Genomic DNA, 24,527 nt, shown 5'->3' on the forward strand with positions numbered 1-24,527 from the left:
CCTCTGAGCTTTTTTCAGAGTTTCCTGGCTTTAAAGAACAGCCCTCCAGGGGTGAAAGTACAGCAAGATTTCAGACCCATGGTTGTTGAGCCGAACAACTGAATCTTTTCTTCATGATGTTGCCGGGTGAAGCTAATGAGAAAAGCCTGTCCGTGGAGAATGTCAGACACCTTTTTTCAGACTTCCCAGTCTCCTTTGTAATCTTTAGTTGTATTGTGTTTCCTTTTCCCCATGCTTGCTTGCTGGTGTCTTACTGTTTGTCTCCATGACTTTCTTTGTTTTGCTGTCAGGTACTGCCTATTTTACTTTCATCCTTATATGTGCCTTATAGTGTCTCCCTGGTGTGCTGTGTAGTTTAGTCTTCATCTTTGTCATTGTGTGCTATCTATCTATCTTTCTTTGGATGGTTACATTTTGCTTCAGTTTAAGGTTTGGTTCTTCGTTTTTTTTAAACACAATTTTGTCTCATACCATAGACTGTATATAAAAAATGGGCGAGGATTCTACATCTTAAAATTGCATTTGTTTCTGACGGCCAACAGGGGGAATTCCATCTTCTCCTTTGCTCTTATGGTCTTACTGAATACAACATTATGTTAATCTTACTTGATGTAGTGACACCATTAGAGTTAACAAGGAGGATCAAACAGGGCACGCTATATGGTGCTGCTACATGCCACATTATACCATATGTTACCATAGTGCAACACCGTATACCATATTATTATATTTTATATATATATATATATATATATATATGAAAGTAACATAGCATTATAGACACATCTGAGCACATGTCAGATATCCTATTATAGCACATTTTAGCATTATGCATACAAAGGGATCAAGGACCAACAAATAGCCTTGAGCACACATATACACACACCTGGTGCTGATTTGTCTCACAATGAAGCCGGACCAAATGATGCTACAGAAGGATCTGTCAGCAAGCCCCATCTGCACACTCCCACACAGTCACGAAAAGACTAATCAGTAATAAGTGAAGACACATGTGTGAGCACTGCAGGCTCGCGTAGGCTTGCTTGGACGTCACCACGGGGCTCCAACTGGCCAAAACGATAGCAGATGGCACCATCTTGTGGCTGTATTCTGTTACTTCCTCATATGCAAGCCATGTATGCAACCTCTCCCCCCCCCGGAAATATATACACAGACATATATATATAAAAACACTGCAGTTTCCCAGAAATTGCACTTTCTACATTCAAAATAAAATCGTGCTATCTAACAGTGGAATATGCAGTAAACTCAATGCACGCTAATGATGCTTCATTTATATGATATTTAATATTTAGACATGGGGCAACAGCCATTTTTACAGCACATTTTGCATAATTTATCAATACCTCCTGTATACAATCACAAAACCATGACATTAGATTTCTTTTTTTTTCTGTTTACTTACAAGTGAAAAACCAGACAGGTTTTACAAGCATACTCTTTGTACACTCAGCATACATCATCAATTATAAGTTTTCTTCATAACTTCCCCCTCTATAACATTTGTTCTATATCTCTCTCTACACCATTCTTGTTTTTTCTTTAATAATATCCGGACACAAAAATAGTATGAACCACCAACAAAACATGCAACATCCAGTGTGAGCACATTTAAATTCTCCTGCAACTACTTGAGTTGTGAAGATAGACTTCTGTGTTAGACTCTGGTAAACTTTTAGTGTTTGGTGTAAAGGGTCGGGTAAATCTGGGTCCCTAAAAACAGACAGAAGCTCTTCCCTCGGCCTATCCACTGTACAGCGATCCAAGGAGAAACAACTCCCTGTTACTTCTAAGATCACGCGACTTTTTTTTGTTTGTTTTTTGTTTAGTTTTGACTGCTAAAAGACCTATTGCTTCCCCAAACCCCAGTATAAAAAAACTATTTATTTACAAGGTTGAAGATAGAGATGGCATCTGGGTGTGTGTGTTTGTATAATTCATTGTGTGTTATGAGAAATTTTAGATAATTTAGACAGATAACATGTAAAGGAAGGGATACTGCATTAGAGCTAATGACATGCATGGACTTGGTGTGAAGATGCTACACACACACACACACGAGCACATGGATAGAAAGTTAAGAAAAGCAACCAAAAATGCACGTTGCACCTTACGTTTGAGGTGTGAAGTCCACTGATTACAAGGTTTTCTTTAGTTGCTTTTTTTTGGTAATTCATACACTTACTGGAAAATGAAACAAATCGAAGGGGGAGGGCAAAACAAAGATAGGAATCATGACTAGGAATGTTCGATTTTCTTCCTTTGATTTATAGCTACGTGGAATTGGCGTTTTTAATGTGAGCGTGTGTTCGTGCACAAGGGCAAAAAAGTTGGTTCTCTGAGTTTCAGGCCCCTCTAAATATTGTAAACAAGCACTACATAGTGTATAAAAACCTAATTTCTCTGTACATCTGATATGTACTGTAAACAAATATAATACAACATATGAAATTGTCTCACAGGCAATAAATAAAGATTCATATAGCAATACAAAAAAATCACACGGTAAATAAAAAAACCAAACAGAAAACAACAAATCATATTAAAGCAGTAACCATTTCGTGGAGGACATGAAAACATAGCAGTGCAAAATAAACAGAAATGCTTCCTCTCAAACCAAGTGTCATATTTCTGGCAAGTCAGGGTGCAGTTATTTACGCTATATAGTAGATGTTGCATAGAAATCACTCGGATATTTCACTGAAAATGTTAAATGAACCAGCCTTCCAGTCTTTTGACACCTGTACAGGACCTGTCTCATGAAATAATGGGCATAATAGGCGTTTAATGAAGTGCGCGTGGAGGTGGGACGAAACATCATCATGCTACTGTTACAGCATCGCGTCTTAGGATCGTAACTCTGGGTAGTTCCTGGTCTATAGTTTCTCACTTTCCCAGTGAAAAAATAATAATTTAGCAGGATGATGATGTTAGTTTTACATTCTAAGCAGAAAAAGTGCAAAATACTACAAAAGCGAGTGTCGTCGAGTTGACTGCCCTTACGAACGAAAGCAAGACTGATGCAAGACTTCTAATGTGCTCCAATCTTACAAGGAAAAAGAGGAAATGCTTAACTCTCATATAGTAAACGTCTCACATTCTAAGGGGCAGCATCATGAATAAATAAAACCTCTATGCCACAATCATCAAGACTTGATTGTCTGTGATAAAGATATCTATATATATCTATATATCTATATCTATATATGTAGAATAATGTCCAGCTATGACACTTCACTATATACAAAGTGAACCTTGGAGGTGGTTTTTTTTTTGTTTTTTTTTTGTTGAACATGTGGCACTCCATACCAAATAGATAGACTCATGCGCACAACATGTAATGTCCAATTTGATATATATTAATATTGATGCTATATCAAACAATAGTCATCATTGGATAACATCAGGGAAAAATCAGATTAAAAGGGTAGGGAACAAGTAGTTTTTGTTAATAAAGTCAAAAACATGCTTGCAATATTTTTTTTTGTATTGAACTGGAATGCTAGGTAGTGTATTATAAAATATACTTCCTTCCCAGAATAGATTGTTAAAGTACTTAAATAATTGAGGCGAAGACAAATCATAGAACTCTACGCTAATATCATAATACAAAAATAAATAAGAGGTCTCTATAGCAGAGTCTTTACTATTTCATTCCCAAAACGCTTTGTAAATCAATACAATAATAAAGCGAGGGTGAGCATTTAAAGAACATTTAATGGATAACACGTCAAAATAAATCAATTCGAATCTATAAGTGTGTCCATTCCCTGTATCTATTAGATTTGAAGTTCTGTGTGAATGACTGTGTGCAATGTCGTGAGCATGTGTGTGTGTATGTGAGATAAAGTGTGTAATACCTGGTTGATTCTGCACTTGACCTCTGAACTCAGCACCTGTGTTCTTCTTCTAAGTCCTGGCTACACTGCTGTACACTGTATGTCCTGTAAACATGTGTTTATTCCCTGTAAACACATAATGGTTTCCTCAAAGTTTTTCACATAATCAGAGCAGATATCATCATTTGCTGAAAGCATTTTTCCAAATAGCAAGCTATGCGAGCCCTGAAACAAAGGTTGAAGAAAAAAATCCCCCCTCTTCCCGTGCCCAGACCTTCCAGAAGACTGAATCAGCGTTCCAGATGTGGAACCCAGATGTCAGAAACCTGTTTTCCGCTTAAGCTTATTTCTTTTAGATTGAGTCCCCTCCTATGAGTGGATCTGGGCAGTGCTGGCAAGCAGCTTGTGCCAGCTCACCACTCGCTTGCGTAAATCAACTTTATCCAGCCACACGTAGGCCTCGCCTATTAAGGTCTTCTTCACAAATTTGCCACCGTTGGACACCAGGAATAGCTGGAAAGAACAAAAAGCAGCAGTTTTGTGCGTGCTTAATGGGATGCTAACGTGGCATGTGACTGTGAACATACACTTTGTGTGGATTACCTGTAGCGCGTGTCCGGTGGGGTTCATGCAGAAGCGGAAGGTCTCATTAAAGGACGGCTCACGGTCGTGGCGACAAACCCTGGTCTTCTTCTTGATGATCCTTTTCTGGGTGGCGATATTCACCACGTAGAGCTTCACATAAAGATCTGTGGACAGAAACAAAGCAAAACAAAACAAAGTATGCGATTTCTCTGAGTGTGACTTCTGACATCTGCAGGAAAATGTCTTCCTATAATCATTTGTTTTAGGTATTTTTTAAAAGGTTTATTTAGTTCCGTCCTATTTTTCCACTTAGGATTAGGGATTAAGAACATATATCTTTAATAACTTTTTATTAGTGCAATAAAAATGTGCCTTTTTTTTTCAGTTTCAAGCTTGTAAATAAAGGCTTGATCCTTTCCTTCTGTATCATATTTCAGGATTTAAGCAGATATCTTTTAAATAATTTCCTGTTTTCCTCTGACAGTTGTTTCTTGCAACCTGCTTTTAGTTTCACTTCCCTGCTTTCTCGTTACCCTCCTGTGTCCACTTCCCTGATTACCCCTTTGTGTACTAATAGCCATGCCTTCCCTTTATTTTTGCCTCAGCATCTGCTCTCTTTCACAGTGTGGTTCACTTGCATATTTCTGTGATTACTTTGGATTCCCGATGGTTTGTTTTGGACTTTGTGTTCTCTGTATCAGTGCAATAAGATGGCTTTTGTTGCTTCAATCTGCCTTTTTGAGTGTGACTCCCAATTCTTCGAATCCTGACACTGGGTGTCTATAGCGAACACAGCTGCACTGAAAACGATACTTTTATATAACATATAAATAGTTTATATAACTGTCATAACTATAAAGTGTTACCATTATGAAACACCGAGCAAGATTCTGTACTGCAGAGTGACAGTGTATTCTCAGCTGAAATAAAGCCTTTTGTGCAGGTCCCATCTGGTAGCAAATGCAAATCAAGCAAGTGGCCGGCAGCTTGGGTATTAAGGAAGTAAATACTACAAGCAGAGGCAGTGTGGGCAACAATCTGCATTATATCAGCAGAAAGATTCATGTAATTGTGCTATATAACTCCCAACGCATTTATCCAATGTTTCTAAATAATAATGCACAGAGCAATCTTTAAAGGCTAAATAGCATACGATTGTACTCTAATGAAGCTATTTGTATTTTTTTAACACTTTAATTAATTTTCAATTAAAGGGAGTTACATACTGTAATGTATGCTACTACTCGAACTACACAGTTTCTGTCAAATATAACTCATAAATGGCACATCCCACATCTTATTTGCCCAGGCTTATGTGTCATTAGTGAGCCTTTACAGTCTCTTTTTTAGCCTTACACATATACAGTACATATTACTTAAGGGTTAAATGCTCTACGTGGGCTGGGAAACACTTTATTGCAACACCAGTTGTTCTACTGCTATAAAACTGGCAAACATTTGAAGGGAAGCTAGATGCCAGAACACATATTTGTGTGGGCTTCCCAGCTGTTAAATGCGATATAAATTATGCGTATCATGGAAACTCTCTGTAAATATACTTTTTCCTCTCTTTCACCTTCCTCTTCCTAAAACACGATTCTTGACAGAATGGATGACAATAAGTGATATGTCACAACAGCTTGCTCAGTTGGTGTACTTTAGCTTGGCATTGGTTCGGTCATGTGCATAGATCAGGTATTTTCAGTTACCAGGCAGGTGATCTGGAGTCTTGAACTTGTAGGTGATGTTACGACACTGAAGAATCTCAAGGACCAGGTGTTCACCTTCCGTCTTCATTTCCTTCTTCAAAGCGATCTTTATCTCTCCCATTACCTGAGTCTTACCTAAATGCATACACACATGAAGCTAAATATGCACTAGTCAAGTTAACCTTATTTATATGGCACATTTTAAAACAACAGAGGTGCTTTCCAGGCACCTTCTAAATGGGTAAAAAAGAAAAAAGTCAAATAAAAGAGCAATAGGATGTATTTACAGTGAACTTCAGCAAACTATTAGACCTCAAGTTAAAAGCTACTGAAAATAGGAAGGGCTTTAGAGCTAATTTAAGAAAATAAGGATGGGTATAAGCTCAATTATTACAATTATTTTAAATGTGGCATCTTTCAAAGTGGACGTACTCTACAGAGCACAAAGTGTGTGAATGCGATGACTAATATCTGACATGGTCTGCGAGCAATCACATTTATTGATTTAACAAGGACAAGGAGAAGTTATGATGAGCCTTGCCTGGCCTCTAGTTGCCTTGGCAACTGAATGGAAGTGGCAGTTGTGAAAGCTGGGTCAACAAGTCCCTGGCAAATGTAGGCTGTGTGTAAGTGCACTTTTATTACCCATGTTGTGGGGACATAAATCTGTTTACACAGTTACATTGTGGGGAAGCAGCTCCTTTCTCAGGACAATAACGTAAATCTTTACAATTTAGGATGAAGTCTGGGGTTTAAGGTTGACTATATAGTCATATACAGGCAGGGATTTGGTTAAATCAGTGGATGTAATGTCTTCTGAAGTGATGAAAAGTGAGAAATCCAGTGGCACAAAAAGACAGAGCGCAGATGGTGAAACGATAAAAAGATAAAATAAGTCCATTTAAAATTACAGTGTCATAATTACAGTGTGGTATGTCGTAAGCCAAATTACAACATAAGAAGGAGTAAGAAATCATATAATAGACCAATAGAGCTGACTTAAAATTGGATGAGTAACTATTGTGAGCAGTTATAAAATATATACACTCCCCAGCAACTTTGTTAGGTACACCTGTTCAGCTGCTCGCTCATATAAATATCTAATTAGCCAATCACATGGCATCAACTCAGTGCATTTAGCCACATGGCAAACATGGTAAAGGGCAACCCACTGAAGTTGAAACTGAGCATCAAGAATGGAGAAGAAAGGGGATTTATGTGTCTCTGAATGTGGCGTTGTTGGTGCCAGACAGCCTGGTCTGAGTAGTTTAGATCTACTGGGATTTTCAAACACAAACATCTCTAGGATTTATAGAAAATGGCCAGAAAAGGACAAAAATATCCAGTGAGCAGCAATTCTTTGGGAAAAAAAGCTTGTTGATTCCAGAGTTCAGAGGACAATAACCAGACTGCTTTAAGGTGATAGTTAGGGCACCAATAACTCAAACAACGACTTGTGACAACCAAGGTATGCAGAAGAGCATCTTCTCCAAGGTTGGACGTTTGTGTGAAAGCACAAAACATCCAACCTTGAAGGAGATGGGTTACAGCATCAGAAGACCACACCGACTGCCACTCAGCTGCCTGCTAAGAACCGGAAACTGAGGCTACAATTTGCACACAATTGGACAAAAGATTGGAAAAATATTGCCTAATTTGACTGGTGTGTCTTGATATCTGGCGCAACATTTAGACTGCAGGGTCAGAATCAAGATAAAAGTATCGATGTAGTGTGTGCTTATATCAATGGTTCAGGCTGATGTGGTGAAATGGCATAGGGCACTTTTCTTGATACCGTTTGAGCCCATTTAATACCAGGTGAGTCTTATTTAAATGCTACCTGTCAGTAGCTGCCTACCATGTCCAACCCCTTTATGGCACATAACATCAAGGGACTAGTTTAAATGTTGGTCATGCAAACTTTAGGAGCCATTTGCTAATTGCACTCTTAGATAATCATGTCATGAATGTTGTAATGAATACACCAAAAACACACACAAAAAACATTTACTGTATAACAGATACATGCCCAACCTTCAGTGTCACTGTGTCCCAGTGATGATTTTATCACATCTGTGCCATTTGGGATCTTTCCACTGAGGAAGAGAAAAAAATATATAAATTATTTAAGTGCATAGCATATTACAATGTAGTACAGTATATCTTTAGTACAGCGAGGAATAGTTAAGCAAATTAACATGTTTAAAATGCTAAAATGCCGCTCTTTGTGGGATAAATAAATTGACTCACAATCGGGGCACTTGGAAGATAGCACTGTCCACCTCGTTTGCCTCTGCTTCCTCGTCCAGTAGGCTGTAGGCGCTGCCGCTCAAGCCACTATCTAACGAGGCTGCTGTGACCGGGGCATCTCCTGATTTGTAGGTTGACCGAGCTGTGCATAGATATCACCACACCCATCACGACAAAGACAAAGAAAGAAAAATTGCCCCTTCCCCTCCTCGGTTGGTTCCAATAATTAAAAAAAGAAAAAAAAAAACATGGGCCAGGTAGCATTACTTATTTGCAGCAGTGGAAATCTGCTATAAAACTTGAAAAGTTTTTGCTAAAGTCAAAGAGAAAGCTACTTTAAAGCACACAGGACTGGATCGCAATGAATAGCACACAAACACTGAAAGCACATGGACAGACATCTTTCTCTCGGCAAAGACAAGACAGTAAAAAGTCACATTTAAAATTTAAAACTTAAAACGCACACATAGAACCAGAGCGATATCACATGTATATGTTTATGCAGACTAAACAAGAGACACGAAGACTCCACTGACATCGTTAGTCGTCTACATGAAATAAGAATCGCGTTCCGATTCCTCAAGTTTAAGTGAAACTGCCTCAGTGTGCTTCAGTTTCATATTTTCGGGACTTTAAAGAATGTTTACGACTGTCTCTTTATAATCTTTTTAACTGTTTAATGCAGGATATTTTAGATGATTTTCAATGTTTTAGCTTTTTTGCTCTCAAACTGCTGATCAGGCAGTGTGATAAGAGTATGAATGAAGTAAGATGCGTGGATGCGGTGCACGAGAGGATCCATGCCGACACGTTTTTCTTTCAAGCCACTCGACACGGCATCAATGCCGGATTGCGAAAAAGCTCACTAATAACAGTTTAATGATGCAGCAGATGTGGCAGTGGCAAAGTGTTAACATTCAATGACTCATCTCACAGTTTTGGATATTGACTTCCTGGTATTAGTGAACTGTGTCGGTGGCCTTCAAGAAAAGTGTGTGCCGTGTGTGCATGAATCTGTGGTGATGTGGCTGAGTGCAACTTTCTCTCTATCTTCCTGTCTCTTTTATGAATATTCCCCTCTTTCTTTCTGCAGGTGTGCGTTAGTAGTACTGCATCCTCTCTTTCTCTCACTCTCTCTTTCTCTCCTTGCTCCATCTGTGCTTCAGTCACACGACAGAGAGGAGACTCTTGGGCAAACTCTCACCTCCGGTGCTCTGCGGCCTCTCTTCTGACACGGCTTTCCTGAGGGTCAGGTGTCTGCCGTCTGCTCTGCTCCCTTTGGCCGACACAATCGATGGCAGGGCAGGCAGCCAGTCAGACTGGGCTCTCTGAATGGTGAGCACGCCCACTACGCTGTGTCTCTGGTGCCTCAGTGAGAGGCGGCCTCTTTGGCCTGGATGAGTTTAGTTTCACAGGCACGATGTCAAGGGGTCAACGCCGGGAAACAAAGGTCATGGTGTTGGAATTCAAATTAGAAGGAGGGAGGAGCGAGATGGAGATTCAGAGAGCGGTTTATCTTCATCATGGCAACCAGCTTGACTGTCAATCACATGCAGCCACAGTGTGCAGTGCCCCTCCCACATCACTATTGGGTGGGGCGTGCAGCATCTACTGAGGTGCATCGTGGGTCCGGTAGTTGTTTAAACAGAAAAAAAAGGGTTGGGAGGGTGGGTGTAGCGGACTGCATGCACAGCCATCTCGGTGGAGGAGCTTCAGAAAAGCTGGTCGTTGTTTGTTAACAAAAAAGGAAATTATACAGAACTCAAAAAATAAAAATAAATAATAATAATAATAAAATCAAAGTAAAAATCCAAATAGGTAAATGATATAAGGGAGGGGACTGCAACTGTCTTCGGTTTTAAAGTCGGATCAGTTAAATGAAATGATTTAAGTTCTAGCAGGCAGCAAAAGTCATTTTCTGAATTCTGAAGAATTATTTTCCTGATGAACTGTCCTCTGTTACGAAACTGTTTTATCAGTAATCTTTCATCATTAGAGCGAGCTGCTCTGACATTATCGCCAAGCTCGTTTGAACATCTTGTGCAAATCTGCTTTTTTCTGTTTCATTTATTTACTACTGTTTACACTGTCATCTTAAAATTAAAAGCTAATGTCAGTCAAAACGAAAGCTAATATTTAAGTTTAACTCCATTAAAGTACATTTAAGCCTCTTTATTACATATTTTTTAACACTAATAGGATTTTAAATAGTTAGAACTGGATACTTATTAGCTAGCATTATGCGTATTTGGAAGGAGGTCAAAATAAGTAAGGGTCAAAGACAGTGTGCTACCTTACAGGTGAGGTGCTGGCTGCTGACACTTGTGAATACATACAGAAGAGAAGCCATGAAAGGTTGACACACTGTGGATACAATGCTAAAGAGAACCAGAGAGTGTGAGGAGTGAGGGGAAACTAAGTAAGGAAAAGGAAATAAAGGAACGGGAAAAAAAAAAAACTCAACAAAAGGTAGAACAGATGAGTGCGAGGAGGCCATGCTGCGTAGGCTTTATTTGCGTCTTGGTTTACTTGGTTGGAGGCGTTGTGGCGGCTGCTGCTGTGACTGCTGTTGGGCATCGCCCGTTGCTACGGCAGCGCCTCCTCTGCTTCCATTGAGGCTTTCCTGATGGTGCTGTCGTGCTGCGCTTTTGCTGGAGCGTGAAGCGCCGTGTGAGCGAGAGTGTTGGCTGTGTCCGTGGCTGTGGCTTTGGCTCTGGCCCTCGGACGGGGAAGGCTTCGATGTGCCAGGGCTACTGTGAGATTTCTCGATAGAGGGCACCTGTGTGTCTAAAACAACCAGATTCACCAAATTACCAAAAAAAAGGCTACCTTTTGCTTTTCTTAGTGGTTGTCACCTGTTGCGCACCACTCACAACGAGCTGAGTTGCTGGCTAGTGAGATACTGAATCTAGCCAGTGTGTCTTATAGTCTATCGTGCTCATTAAATTTGATGTTACTTTGAGGTTATTTTTTAACTAGCATTCAAAGCCTTCCACGGCCATGTTGCCCTCTGTGTTAGGAGAAAGATAGAGGGAAGCTAAGGCAAGGCCTCTAAGCAGGGTGACATCATGGCAACCAAGAAAACAGACCACGAGAAAGCAAAAAGCATGAAGCGAAAGCTAGAATGGGTGCAAAAATGACTAGAGGAAGGTGGCGGTAATAAAGGAGACAAGACTGTAAAGAGAAAATGGACAGAGGTAGAGGTAGAAATAGAGAGAGCAGTGACAGGAAGAAAGCAAAAAAGAGAAAGAAAGGGATAAAGAAGAACAGACTACAGAGACGAGGAAACAGCAGAGAAGCAGCAGAGTGTTGTTAGGGGAAGATGGTGATTAATTCGAGGTGAGGGGAATACATCGTGTCCTACCCTTGGCCGGATCTGGAAAGATCCCATGGCTTCGACTCTTGATGACAGATGATTTTGGGGAATCCTGATTATCATGCGAGGAACCAGTGGTTTTAGGGGAGGAGTGCTGTGAGGAGGGTTTAGAAGAACTGTGACGACCCTGGCCTGAGTGCGAGCGTCTGTGGTGGTCCCCCTCGCTCTGCTCCTTGAGAGGGAGCCACCGCGGGATGTTGTCCAGCTGGGCAGTGTTGGACAGATCAATAAGCACCTACAAGCAAATAGAAAAGTTTTTAAAAGTTATAGAAAACCTTTATGGATTCATATATGTATAAAATATAATATCAAAGGAGCTTACCTCCCCCAAGAAATCATTAGAGGAGCCCTTGTCATAGTCCCACACGCTCACCTCCAAAGTCTTCTTCTTAAGCTAAAATGTACACACAGTTGAAGAGTTCATAAAAAAGTTTCAAGTTTCAAGCTAAAGTTAAAGCAGTTTCATGCCTTCAAGCAGCCGAAAAACGAATAGAAACGGCGACAGAAGTTGGCAGTTTTGCTGTGATTGATACAGGCTCACTGAATCTAAAATGGGATCTAAACAGATATAATAAATCTCAGCGATACATCCATCTGCTCCGCTGAAAACCAGTGGCAACGATGACAGGTTGGCACAGAAGCAGTAAAAAAAAAAGCAATATATTGTGCTGCAGTTTTTTGTTATTTTCAATCTGGAAATTAATCAGTTGAGGGCTTTCTTATTTGTCCATTCATATATGAACTATTACAGAGTTATAGAAAAATGCCATTAAAAAAAAACAGCGTAAGATAACAATAACATTTTTGAGTGTCTGAGCTCATAGTGTCGGTTCACATGTTGCTTGAGTCTATAGCTATACTAGTGGTTTTGTTACTCTGTACTTTGGCAGGGCATGCTAACAAGCTCATGATGAAGACACCTCCAGCTTATGATGTTATCATGCTGATGCAATTGTGTTTGCTTAGAAAAAACCCTAAAACATTTAAACAAAGCAAAATATTAGCATTAAGACAGTAATATCAATACCATGCGTGAATAATAGTCTGTATATAAAAGAGGCACCGCCACCCAACCATTTAGAGTATAAAGAGCAGCATGTAAGGAAGCAATATATGTTGATTGTATTTTCTTTCTAATTATATCTGGATGTGAGAGTAAAGAGCAAAGTTATCAGCTAATGTTAGCAAGCTTGGTTAGCAGGTTGCATACAGTTAAAAAAAATGGTACAGATACTGTATATGTGCACTGCAAAGACACAGAATCAAAGCTGGGAGACAAAGGTTTTGGAAACATTGTTGGTATGATTAATCCCAATTACACAAAGTGAGTCATATTACTGTATTTGTCAGATAATTAAATTAATAATTCTCCAAAAAGCACCAACACCACAGTACAGTGAGGCCCAGCTCAGTGGCTCAAACTAGGCTCAAACTGTTTTAGTGTAATCAAGTGTCTCTGACCACACAGTACCTGTTCCAGGTGGATGTTCTTATAGATGACAGTTTGGTTCCACTCAGGGTTGATAGTCTTGCCTGCGTGTTTGGTCTTCCTCTTGTTTTCAGCACTGGGGGGAACACATCACAGCAACACACACTTGGTCAACGACATGTATGCAAATAACATGCGTGTCAGTGAACCTACGCATTGCAGGGAGCAGAAGATACTGGAGTAGGGCACAATGTCACAGTAGAGGGAAAAGAATGAATGTGATGCACATTGTTTGGATGGTAACAATGTATGGGCCTATGTGCATGGATAGCAGGGTATGATGTCAGGGTGTGCTGCAAAAAAGTCCATTTCAATGCCCATCAAGTCATTTAGTTTCACAGAATTTTTATGCATTGAAAGAACAAATGTTTCAGGTCTCCAGTAAGAAGAAAAGCACCAATAGTCCCAATGACAAAAACAAATGTAATGACCGTATACCAAATGGTTTTTTTTTACCTATTCTGAGTTAAGATATTTCACATGAAAACGTTATGCTGGGCATCAATAAATGACTTGTTGACATGGATATTTTTGCAGTGTGTAGGGTTTGAGTTCAGACTGTAGCATATGAGTAAGTTTGGAAGAGTTAGGTTGGAAAAGACAGGGACAATCTACTCTATACTGGACAACAATGGTATGAATTGGCCGTAGGGCAAAATAATAGTGTACACTGGATGTGGATGCAGGGCACTGAGGGTACATTATGATGTCAGGGCACAATGTAGGATATTACTGAGGGGTTTTAATAACAAAACAGGGTCAAAATCTAGGGTATTGGGGCCGATGTTAGGGTTTCAAATTACGATGGTTAGAAAGGAAAAACAGACCATCTACCAGAAAAAGACAACAGTTAACTCTGAAAACAACACAGGGGACTACTAGTTTATATGTAGTAAGGAAAACAGATGGTAAAATAATAATATCTGGGGCATCCAAAGAGAGTATCATGAAATAATGGATACTAAGGGAAATATATTCAGGTTGAAGGGAGTTAGTAGGACTGAACTAAGTGACTTTTATCAATAAACTTCCAGAGAGAAATTGACCTTGCTCTTTTTTTGCCTTAACCAAAGTGACAACTAATTATCAACCAAAACAGAACCAAAGTGCCAAAGTGGGCAAGTCACATACCTGGCATTCTGGACAACCATGACCTGACTGAGGGGGTCCAGCATGCATTAAATATAGAGAACAACATACAGAAACAATAGTCAGAGGGAGGGTGGGGGGCGGGTCAAAAAGTGTCTGTGGACTGTGAGGGGAGATTGAGTCTACACTTAGCTTAGGTTTAGCGTGTGATTTGTCCAGTGTGCCTTTTAGAAAGGGGCATGAACAGGAAGCTGCGGTCTGCTGCAGTGGTGGATAGAAATTTTGCTATAGTGTGTACATGACTGCATGTATGTGTGCTGAGAGGACTCCCAGGTCACGTGACAGATCTTGTGGCAACCGGAGTGGAGATCTGTCACTCATGAGCCAGATCGCGCAGTCTGATTTATTTCTTAAAGTTTCTGCTGCAAGAGCTGAAGGCTCAACATTTGTTTTACGTAAAACAAAATAAAACCCACTGTTTTTTTTCTGGCTTCTCAGTATTGAGACGCTGTCCCACGTAGTTGCCAGAAGACCTGCGATGCAACTGAAAAGCCTCTCTATGGATTGCAGCTGGCATTGATAGCTGTGAGATTCCATGTATACACACACAGGGTATACACGAGTATGTGCACACATGCCTTTAAGTGTGCATGTTTCCATAACCACTTTAAAGTGGCCGTAGGGCTTGTGGCTGCCATTCTCTCAGTTTCTTTAGCATAGCCCCAAACCCGTTCATAACTCACAGTGGCATCGGTGCATGAGTCAACCCGAAGGCGTGTGAGAGTGGCAGCTAAAAACCCCACAGCTATACAGTATATTATTACTTTTATCTGAAATGATCCCTGGAAAAAAACAAAAAACACTCTCTCGAGGGACCTCATCTCATGCCGAAGAGAAGGTGGGAGAGTCAATTGCATTACAGTGCAATCACAGCGGGAAAGGGAGCAGTAGACTTAAGCAGGAGTCTGGATTGTATTGCAAGTAAATATGAGAGCTATTGATTTTGACTGCACTCACACCTACAGTGGAACACACATCAACAGGGGCAACTCAAGTGCCTCATTATATTTACATAATGTTTATGCCATTCGGGAGCAAAAGAAATGGGCTGCTGAGTTTTGGACTTATACTATGTCAAAATAAAAGACGACCTTATGCATAGTAGCACATAGGCGTTATGGAGTTCATATCAGAAACATCCATGTGTTGCACATTGAATGATGTCATGATAAGCCAAAATCAATTGTACATCGATTTTAAAATGAATGGAAACTAAGTTACTGCTTAACAGACTGGCTGTCTGTGTAGCCTAGATGGGAAAAAAGATCTTAGCTAGAATGCTGCTACTGCTTCTGAAAATCTGTATACTTAATTACTTGTTCTAGCTCTGAAATCCTTAACATGTGCTTTCAGTCTAAACACTACTAACTCACCCTCTCCCTGGCAGGAGATACACTTTAACGAATGGATCGGAGTAGCCATTGTTATCCCGCGGGGCAAGGTTTCTGGCCTGCAGGACGTGAACTATCAAGTTGCCAAGCTGCTTGTCATAGTGGATTTGAAGCTGCAAAAAGAAACACAACTGAATTACAATAGATTCGGCTGCATTTTAGTCTTGCATCTATCTAATTTTAGCAAAAATAACATCCATCTACTCAGATTCTATACTCTTAGAATTAAATCTACACAGATTACAGATTTACAGTAATAGTTTTGTGTCACAAACCTGTATCTCTCCAGATACAGGGTGGGGTTGGCTCTTTGTTCCCTCTGCAATCTGTAAAAGATGAAAACAACATGGTGAAACAGACAAAAGTGTAGGTGGAACTTTTGTGTGTACTGGTAGCTGATTATAAGGTGGTGTACAGTACTTTATGCTGCACTTTAGGCTAAACTGTGAAGTCTCCAAATCATAGAATCTGTGCATCTGTTTCAGGGATCCCTTCAGATAATTGACATCCTTTAAAAAAGACATATACTGTTACCTAATTTTAACTAATAAATAATTATATTATACACATCTTAAATTCATATTGAGTTAGAGGTAGATATATCTCTTATGAAATCAAAGACAACTACTAGCAAACGTTAAAACAAAGTTTAGAAGAGCTCTTCAGAAACTCTCTGCAGACAGAGGCATAGCTTCAAAATAAACTTTCCCAGAAACTCAATATTGCAATCTTAATGGTGCTTACAGTGCAGCCAGGACTGCTATAGTCAAAAGAAGACCATGTACTTCCATCTCCATGGATTTACATGAGTAGAGCAAGCATCAATATCAAAGGTTGTGACACAGAGTCAGAAACAGCAAAGGAGAAAAGGAGGAGCTGGGGCGAAGGTTGGTTGCAAAGCAGCTTGCAGCTTTGCAGCAACTGTGGGTAAGCTAAAAAAGCCTGTGTGAATAGCATGTTCTACGGTATCTGTGGATTGTGGCTGGGGTTGACATGTTTGCTTGGCTGCCTAAAACGTAAAGAATGTGATTGATAGCGTGCCTCTAAACTCGCCTTGCTGCTGTGACGTTTCTTGCTGACTGAGGGGGATCCTGGCTGACCGGGGCTGGAGGTTGCTGAAGTGGTGGCAGGCAGGCTGGAGGAGGAGGTGGACAGTGGAGCCTGCTGCTGTGACACTTTCTGCAGCTCGGCCGCTAGCTGCTTGGGATCAACACCTGGAGATCTGGGAGGTCTGTCACCTAGAAAGTTAACATGAGTTAACTATGAGTACAGATCATCATCGCTGCACATAACAAACCAAAGGATCTTGACAATGATCTGTCTAGGGACCAAATGAATCATCACTATGGCTCTTAACCCAATTCACTTCCAAGTCAAATTCAATGGAAAAGAAAAGTGAATATTAAAGTGCCACAATAGAGACAGCTCTGTGAAAACAATCGCATGTTTCCAGAACTGTTCTGTGTAACAGACTGAGGAACTAGGCCACAGAAAAAAAAAACATGGCTCAACTTGAGAGAAAAAAGAGAGCTGAAGATAAAAAGAAGAAGAATATGAGAAGAGCATCTGAAAATAACAAGAGACAAAAGTTAATAGGGAAAAATTGAGGACAGAGGAACAGGAGTGAGGAGGAATCAGTGGAATCAGTTCCAGTTGAAATTATAATAAAAATAATTAGGTAACAACTTACCTTTGCTGTGCTCCTGGAAATCTAGGTGCTGGGAACCCTCAGACTCTGCCAACATGTTGAGATCCCTGTTGGAAAAATTACATTTCATACATTTCTGAAAAGTGAAACTAAAGGAATTAAATGACAAGGAAAAAAGACAAAAAAAAGGTACCAGAAAAGCCACAAAAACATCACAGAAATGGAGAAAAAAATGATGTGACAATAGTTAATTAAAAAACAGGACAGCAAAGCTGGTGATTAAGACTAGCTTTTAAATATTAGACATTAAAGTCATGAAGAGGTTAAAATGATCCATCTTAAATATAAAGAAAAGAAAAGACAAGAATGACATTATGGCGGGTTGAACAGAGTGCACAAGAGAAAAATTGCAAGTGACACAGGTTATACTCACAGTCTGACACACACTTCTGCCTCATTACACGGCTGTCCAACGAGCCCTTGTACCTCTTCATAGGTTTTCCCCGTCAAAAGAACACCATTCCACTCCAGGACCTGCATTCCTATATACGTTTTGCACACCCAGAAGAGCAATCAATATTGATCCTGTATTTTCCCACATCCAGTGCTGTACAGACACATCCCTCTAAATAAAAAAAGGAATCAAAACCTATCTCATAAAACAATCAAATGATTAAAAAAATCAGTCCATTCATTTTAGTCATTAGTTATTAGTTAAGAGCAAGCAGAGTAAAAGGGTCTCTTTAATCTTAAAAATATATCATTTACAATCAAATACACTTTTCTCCAACCTGCTTTAGCAGTGACAGATGTTTCCCAGGACAGGCTGATCATTTCTATATATAAAATAGCGCAGTGATATTCCACTCAGCACAGCAAACCCACCGCATGCTCCAAAACACACCCTGCACGCTGGCAGGACTTACACGGATTGAAACAGCTCATCAGGAAGGTCCTCTGTTTTCGACGGTACTCTCGAGCTGCGTGCATATGTGACAGGAAAGCTAGAGTACACTGTATTCCCACACTGGTATTATTCATCAACACCCTTGAACTGTATATAGTAGCTTTTGGAGGCTGAATTCCAGCGATCAAACAAGCACCCATTCATACACACACACTCCTTCTGAGACACAGAGCCTCTACCCCTGTTGAATCTGACAACGTTTCTCCATATTCGCACCAGACAGAGTGAGGCATCGTGTTCCCACTGGCAGAACCGAAGTAATTTGCAGCCATTCTGCTCGGTGTTGATGACAGGGTTACGGGTGTTATTATGGTTGAGGTGTCTGGCTAATGGCACCACAGATGTACCTTGACTCTTGGACTACAGCAGCTGCTAACAGTTTTAGTTTTTTCTCTGTGTTAGAATAAAATGCATGACACAATTGCTCTGTAGGATGTTGTTGAATCCTCTGGCCTTTGACTTAAAGAACAACTTTCAGTATCATATTTCTATCTTTTCATGGTACTGTTCTCTCTGGAACCCTTTATAGCGTGCTTACAAAAAAGTGGAGAGCGTTAAAGCAAAGTAAAGCAGCCATGTACTACAATAAAAAGGAAACAGGAGGAGAGGTAAACAAGAGCAGCAAGTGGTCATGCTCAAGTGCACATAAACACATCCTCAGAGTACAGGCAGATGGATTATACACGTCTAAACTGTCCAACCTCAAGCTTTACTGATTGTGTGACACCCTTCATGTGAGTATGACTAGGAGTTCACTGATCTCATACTCCCCTATGTAAAAATCAATATAATGTGTTCCTGTTACACACAAAACAAGCAATTTATTGTTTAAAAAAAGGCCATATCTGTGGGTTAAGAACTATAATATAATGATTGGTATTTTAGAACAGTCATCAAATAATACAATAGATTTGTTAAGAAAATAACTCTGCTATCATGACACAGCCATTAGGTTCTATCTCCATTCCAATTAGTCAAAAGGTGAAAAATGATAATAAAATGATACAAATATAACTGCTGGTTTAAACACTCAACACCCATAAGCTTCTTGTTTTTGGTTCTCATCTCTCATGACCAAATGTGAGTCATGGCCCGTCGCCTGCAGGTGATAAAACTAAATTCAAATGAAGACCTATTTTTGTAATCTCCCTGTTTCTCTCACTCCAACTACATGTTCGATTCTTTCAGTCTGTCAGCTGCGAACGACCAAAGATGTAAATGCACCCAAATTACACGCGTGAAGAAAAGGTTTGTTTGGCATGCTTGTTGAATTTTATATGAGAAGACTGAAACATTTTGTATCTTAATTTTGTATCGCACAATACCTTATGGCACCCCTTAACTGTATGGCAGAAGACTAGTGAGTTATCAGTCACATTGTAGTTACACTCCATTTACTCTACTTAATTTTCACAATAAGAGATTTAATTAGATGAAAGAGCTTACCTTCAAGAATCTTTCCTGTTTGTTCTGCCGCTCCACCAGGTAACACTTTGGCAACATATGCTCCAATGTCTCCATTACTACCAGGGACCTCTTTTCCTCCGACCACTCGGATACCCAGACCATTTCCTGCTAATGCCCCAAAAGAAAGACTGGTGAGTGTTTATGGTAGAAGTAGCCCACAGTCTACAATATTTATAATTCAATATATGATTTCTTTTGTATGACTGTACACAAAAAAAACCTCGTCAAATAACATAAAACTGTGACTATTATGTAGAAAGCCAAATACACTGACTACAGAGTCAGACAAAATAAAGACTGTATAAAAGACATGACCTGAATTCTTTTTAATGGCCACAAGGGGGCAATGCCTATGGTTTCAAAAAAGGGAAAAGTGCTTTTGAGTTTGAGTCAGTTTTGAGTCTCAGTCACTTGTTTTAGACCAGCGGTCCCCAACCCCCGGGCCACGGACCGGTACGTGAGTCATTTGGTACCGGGCCGTGAGAGTGAGACTCGGGTGTGAAATGTATGATTTTCAGGGTTTTTATCAGTTTTTAGTGTTATTTTGTTATCGGTTTTTTTTTCCGTTAACTCGGTTTTCCTGGGTCTTTTCACGTGTGTTATGAATAAATCTTCTTTTTTCGGTACCGGTACTAGTTTTATTTTGTTGTATTTATCCGCGACACCTTAAAGGCCGGTCCATGAAAATATTGTCGGGCACAAACCGGTCCGTGGTGCAAAAAAGTTGGGGATCACTGTTTTAGACCATATTTAATAAAGCATTAGGTCCATTTTCTAAACCCTTGTCATACCATGGTCCAGAACTGAGGATTATTAGAAATAAGCTCATTGGCTAACTACTTGTGATTCACGAGTCAACGCCCAATGAGCATGCAGTTTCACAGCCAGACGTGCCCCTTTCTCAAAACCTCTAAGTTTTGAGACCAACATGGTGAAAATCCTCATCTTGAGGCTCCTAAGGAGACTTCACAAACCAAGAGGTGACGTAGCTGTGGCCATCTTTTATACTATCTATGGTCAAAATAGAATTAAGCCTGTAATTTGATATTTTGTATCAAATTAAACATGTAAGTTATTTACTAAAAATACAATAATTTTTCAGAGATAAGCAGGTAAAATGTAGCTAAAAGTTATGGGTTTAGATATCGTGGGAGCTAGGGAGCTAGCCAGAACTAGCCATAGCTAAAGCTAAAGCTCATTATAGCATACTTGCTGGTTTTGGCTAGCTGTAAACTTTTGACTGAAATATATGCACTTTGATGCAGTCTCTGAAACTTAAATTACTAGATGCTTAATCCAAAACTGATGAGAAAACCCAGCTAAACTCCAGGTAAAGCTTAATAGCTTAAATTGATATGTTAATTTAAATCACAGTCTTAAAGAAATGTGTGCATCATTTTGTTTGCAGATTTTCTGTGTCCAGCAGCAGTTTAGGTCATATGTAGGCAGCACACTGTCTACACACAGTACACTGTTAACTAGATTAAACCACTACCCTTGTATTGATTTTCTCAGCCTGCATAAAGAGGCTTTCAATTACGCAAAAACAGAAACCTTACTAATTTTGAACCATGAAACCATTTTTTATGGTTATTGAAGCCAGAACAAAAACATTGCAGCAAAATGACTCAGTTCAGCACTGGGCGCTAGTAAACAAAACGCTTCCTTTCTGGGCTGCTTGTTAATTGCATAAGATAATCCTGAGTGTGAGGGATACGCCATTTTGAGCATGGCAATGACTGATGAGCGTGGAGGAGAGCCAAATCGAAAGGGAAGCCAGGAAATGAAATGCTGGGCTGCTTTGAGCCTGGAAGAGTTGTGTGATGCAACATATAGGCTAGCAAAGTGACCTGCTAGTTTGCTGAGATTTGGCCTGAATATTAAGTAATATGCATTAAGCTAACTAGTCATGCTCTGTAAACCCAAAAAGATCTAGATTAATGTCTATATTTTGTTATGCATATTTTGTTGTCTATCCTTTGTAAATATTTTTATTTCGTTTATTTTATAACATTCTTATTCCTAATTATATTTGATGCAGTCCTAACTGACTGTACAACAGTCAATAACACATGAACATACATGCCTTTCTGACTGTATAGTCAGTCACTCTACCATTAACATGATGCTCCTGTAAACTGTGTTACTTTACCTGAGACACTGCGGTCTTTAGGATCCCTCTGCAGTTTGACCCTGAGGTGAGGGAAGGGGTAGTATGGACCTTTTCCCTATGGCCCATACACAATGGTAAGACGTTAAGTGCCTTGTGCTACTATACAAAAACCATACACCATTCATGCAACATATTTATATATATATTTATATATATCAAGATGATTCCATGTGAATGCATGCAGCTTGGCGTTTCATAGATGACACTTTGAGAACTTTACTACAGTGTATGTGTTTTTTCCTCTTTCACCTGTCTCTTCTCCTGTCCGTTCTCCGACCACCCATCTCTCGGTTTGTCAAACCAATCTGTCTCTTCCCGTCTAAGGTGGTAGGCTTCAGGGATAAAAACAAGCACAGCTTCAAAACCAATCTGAGAATCTGGACTTTTCCATCCACTTACAGAGGATGGTTATCAGGTCATTTAAAGGTGATTACATGCCATTGAAAAAACGTCTACATATTAGTTGTTAGGTTGCAAAAAATATGAGGAAAAAATATGAGCCAAACAGAAGTTTAATCTGTTACACTTTTTGCAAAGTAGGAAAATGATGCCAAAAACCAAAACAATTCCATATGTATGCACAGAAAATAAGGCAGATTGAGAACGATTAAAGCACTATTAGTACAACACAGTAGCATAAACGAAATCTATCTTGCCATACTTGTCGATAGATGTAAATGTTGGGTATATTTCTATAATTTTTCTCCAGTTGTTAGGAAGGTGAATGAGTCTCCTCCCCAACAAGTGTGTGATGAATCTTATGAAAACTGTAAAAAATGTAAAATCATTTAAATTTGTTTTAAATTTCCAATATAAGTATTGTTTGTATTACCAAATTTGAAATGTCTTAAACCTCCCCAACATTTAGACACCATTTTGTTGATATGCATTTTATTTGTGGTGCAAGTTAATATATTAGCGTAGAGAACTGAACTAATACTCTACCATTGGTTGCATCGTCTCTGTTCAAAGCCATCAGGGAATCACTTAGGGCTGCAATCAAGGCAAACGGGTTTAATGTATTATAAAGTATGAATAAAATATTGGGATCCATATGAATCAATAGGTAAATAATTAAACTGCATTCAAGACAACTCAGACATGGCATCTTTAAGCATATGAAACAAAAAGATAGGAAATGTTACTATGAATGTAGTTTGCACTTAATGACAGCCCATTTTGCATCCTGTTTTAGTAATACATTGTCCTCAGCTTAAAGTTTAGAAGTTCTAGAGCTGCTTTATAGAAGTCGTTTTTGAAACACATGATTTATTGCGAACCACTGCTATCACGACAGCAAGTGCTGGCAACAATAATGTTTTTTCCCCTTTCCTGTTGTAATAGTGCTTTTGAACCACTGTTTTGGAAAAAAACACTGTCCTCATATGTATGACAGCTCATTTGCTTTCAGCTATAGAAGCTGCACCAAAAATAATGAACTATGTTTGCTTAACAGAAGTTAATCAAATGATCAGATTTTCGGTGATCTTCTTACATGAAGGAGGCATGCATGCATTTCATGCAGCATAAAATCACTCATGTATCACAGTGCACAAAAGCAGATATTTAAGACAAGACATGCATGTAAAAGTTTTATATTTATTAACACAGAAGTATTGCAAAGAAATATCATGCATTTCAAACAAAATGAAACAAAACAAAACAAAAAAAACATTTTAAATCTTCCTATAGTTTAGTCTTACTGGGTACTAGTAGAAAGTTAAATGCAATCATGGAATAACTAAGTAAATATCCTGTATTCACATTGCACATCAATAATCCAAAAATATATATTTGTATATTACTGTCTATGAAAATGCAGACAGGACACTATTATGCTTAAGAGAAATTGACTGAAACTGACAGAACTCTAACTTTTTGAGTGGCAAAGGCACTTTTTTCATTGCATCATTTACAGTGAAAACATTTTCTCTATGTGATCTATTTTAAAGGATCAATATACTACTGTCGTCTAAATGCTTAATTAGAAGGATTTAAAATACTTCAAGCATTTCAACAGCTACGTGTGACATCATGTTGAGTTTTAAAGTTGTATTTCTTGGGGGACGCCTTTCATGTATCTGAAACAGGATGTCAGACTGTACAGTGCAGTGAACTCATATAGGAAGATGTTACACAATAATTGGGATGAGAATAGAACAGAAAATAGAAAACAGTGTATACATAAAGATACATTCAAGTCTATAGGAAACAGAAAAGTTTACAAATGATTTGCATGCACAAAGGAACTCAATATTAAATGTACTTGCACTAGAAAGGAATAAGAAGACACATTCAACAGAATGCAAAGGAAAAACAAAAACACCTCAAAAGACATGCTGAGTCTGAATGAAGAAACACAAGCTATATTTTACCCACTTTAGTAATAAATTCATGCAAGACAAACCATAACCAAAAAGTGTTAATGATGAAACGCTAATTAGGAATGAAGTGGCAGTGTAA

At 39.2% G+C, this 24,527-nt stretch overlaps 1 protein-coding gene across 9 annotated transcripts in view; it reads right to left on the minus strand.

Moving 5' to 3' along the window:
* Positions 1–1,289: 1,289 nt before the first annotated feature.
* pcloa (piccolo presynaptic cytomatrix protein a) overlaps positions 1,290–24,527 on the minus strand; it is a 64,223-nt gene continuing 40,985 nt past the window's right edge. For 2 of the 9 annotated variants that reach the window (XM_076876060.1, XM_076876065.1), the window contains exons 8-27: positions 23,010–23,057; positions 22,314–22,396; positions 22,044–22,119; positions 19,871–19,999; positions 17,891–17,999; positions 17,500–17,564; positions 16,863–17,047; positions 16,085–16,135; positions 15,792–15,922; positions 14,401–14,427; positions 13,252–13,345; positions 12,103–12,174; positions 11,769–12,015; positions 10,934–11,191; positions 9,609–9,797; positions 8,405–8,546; positions 8,189–8,250; positions 6,155–6,289; positions 4,464–4,609; positions 1,290–4,373 (exon numbers count right to left, since the gene is read on the minus strand). In XM_076876060.1, coding sequence (XP_076732175.1) covers positions 4,230–4,373; positions 4,464–4,609; positions 6,155–6,289; positions 8,189–8,250; positions 8,405–8,546; positions 9,609–9,797; positions 10,934–11,191; positions 11,769–12,015; positions 12,103–12,174; positions 13,252–13,345; positions 14,401–14,427; positions 15,792–15,922; positions 16,085–16,135; positions 16,863–17,047; positions 17,500–17,564; positions 17,891–17,999; positions 19,871–19,999; positions 22,044–22,119; positions 22,314–22,396; positions 23,010–23,057 — 2,393 coding nt within the window. In that variant the 3' untranslated portion in view covers positions 1,290–4,229. The other 7 variants (XM_076876061.1, XM_076876063.1, XM_076876062.1 and 4 more) reach the window with 7 other exon arrangements.

Source organism: Maylandia zebra, linkage group LG17, assembly GCF_041146795.1.
Source record: "Maylandia zebra isolate NMK-2024a linkage group LG17, Mzebra_GT3a, whole genome shotgun sequence".
Classification (NCBI taxonomy): Eukaryota; Metazoa; Chordata; class Actinopteri; order Cichliformes; family Cichlidae; genus Maylandia; species Maylandia zebra.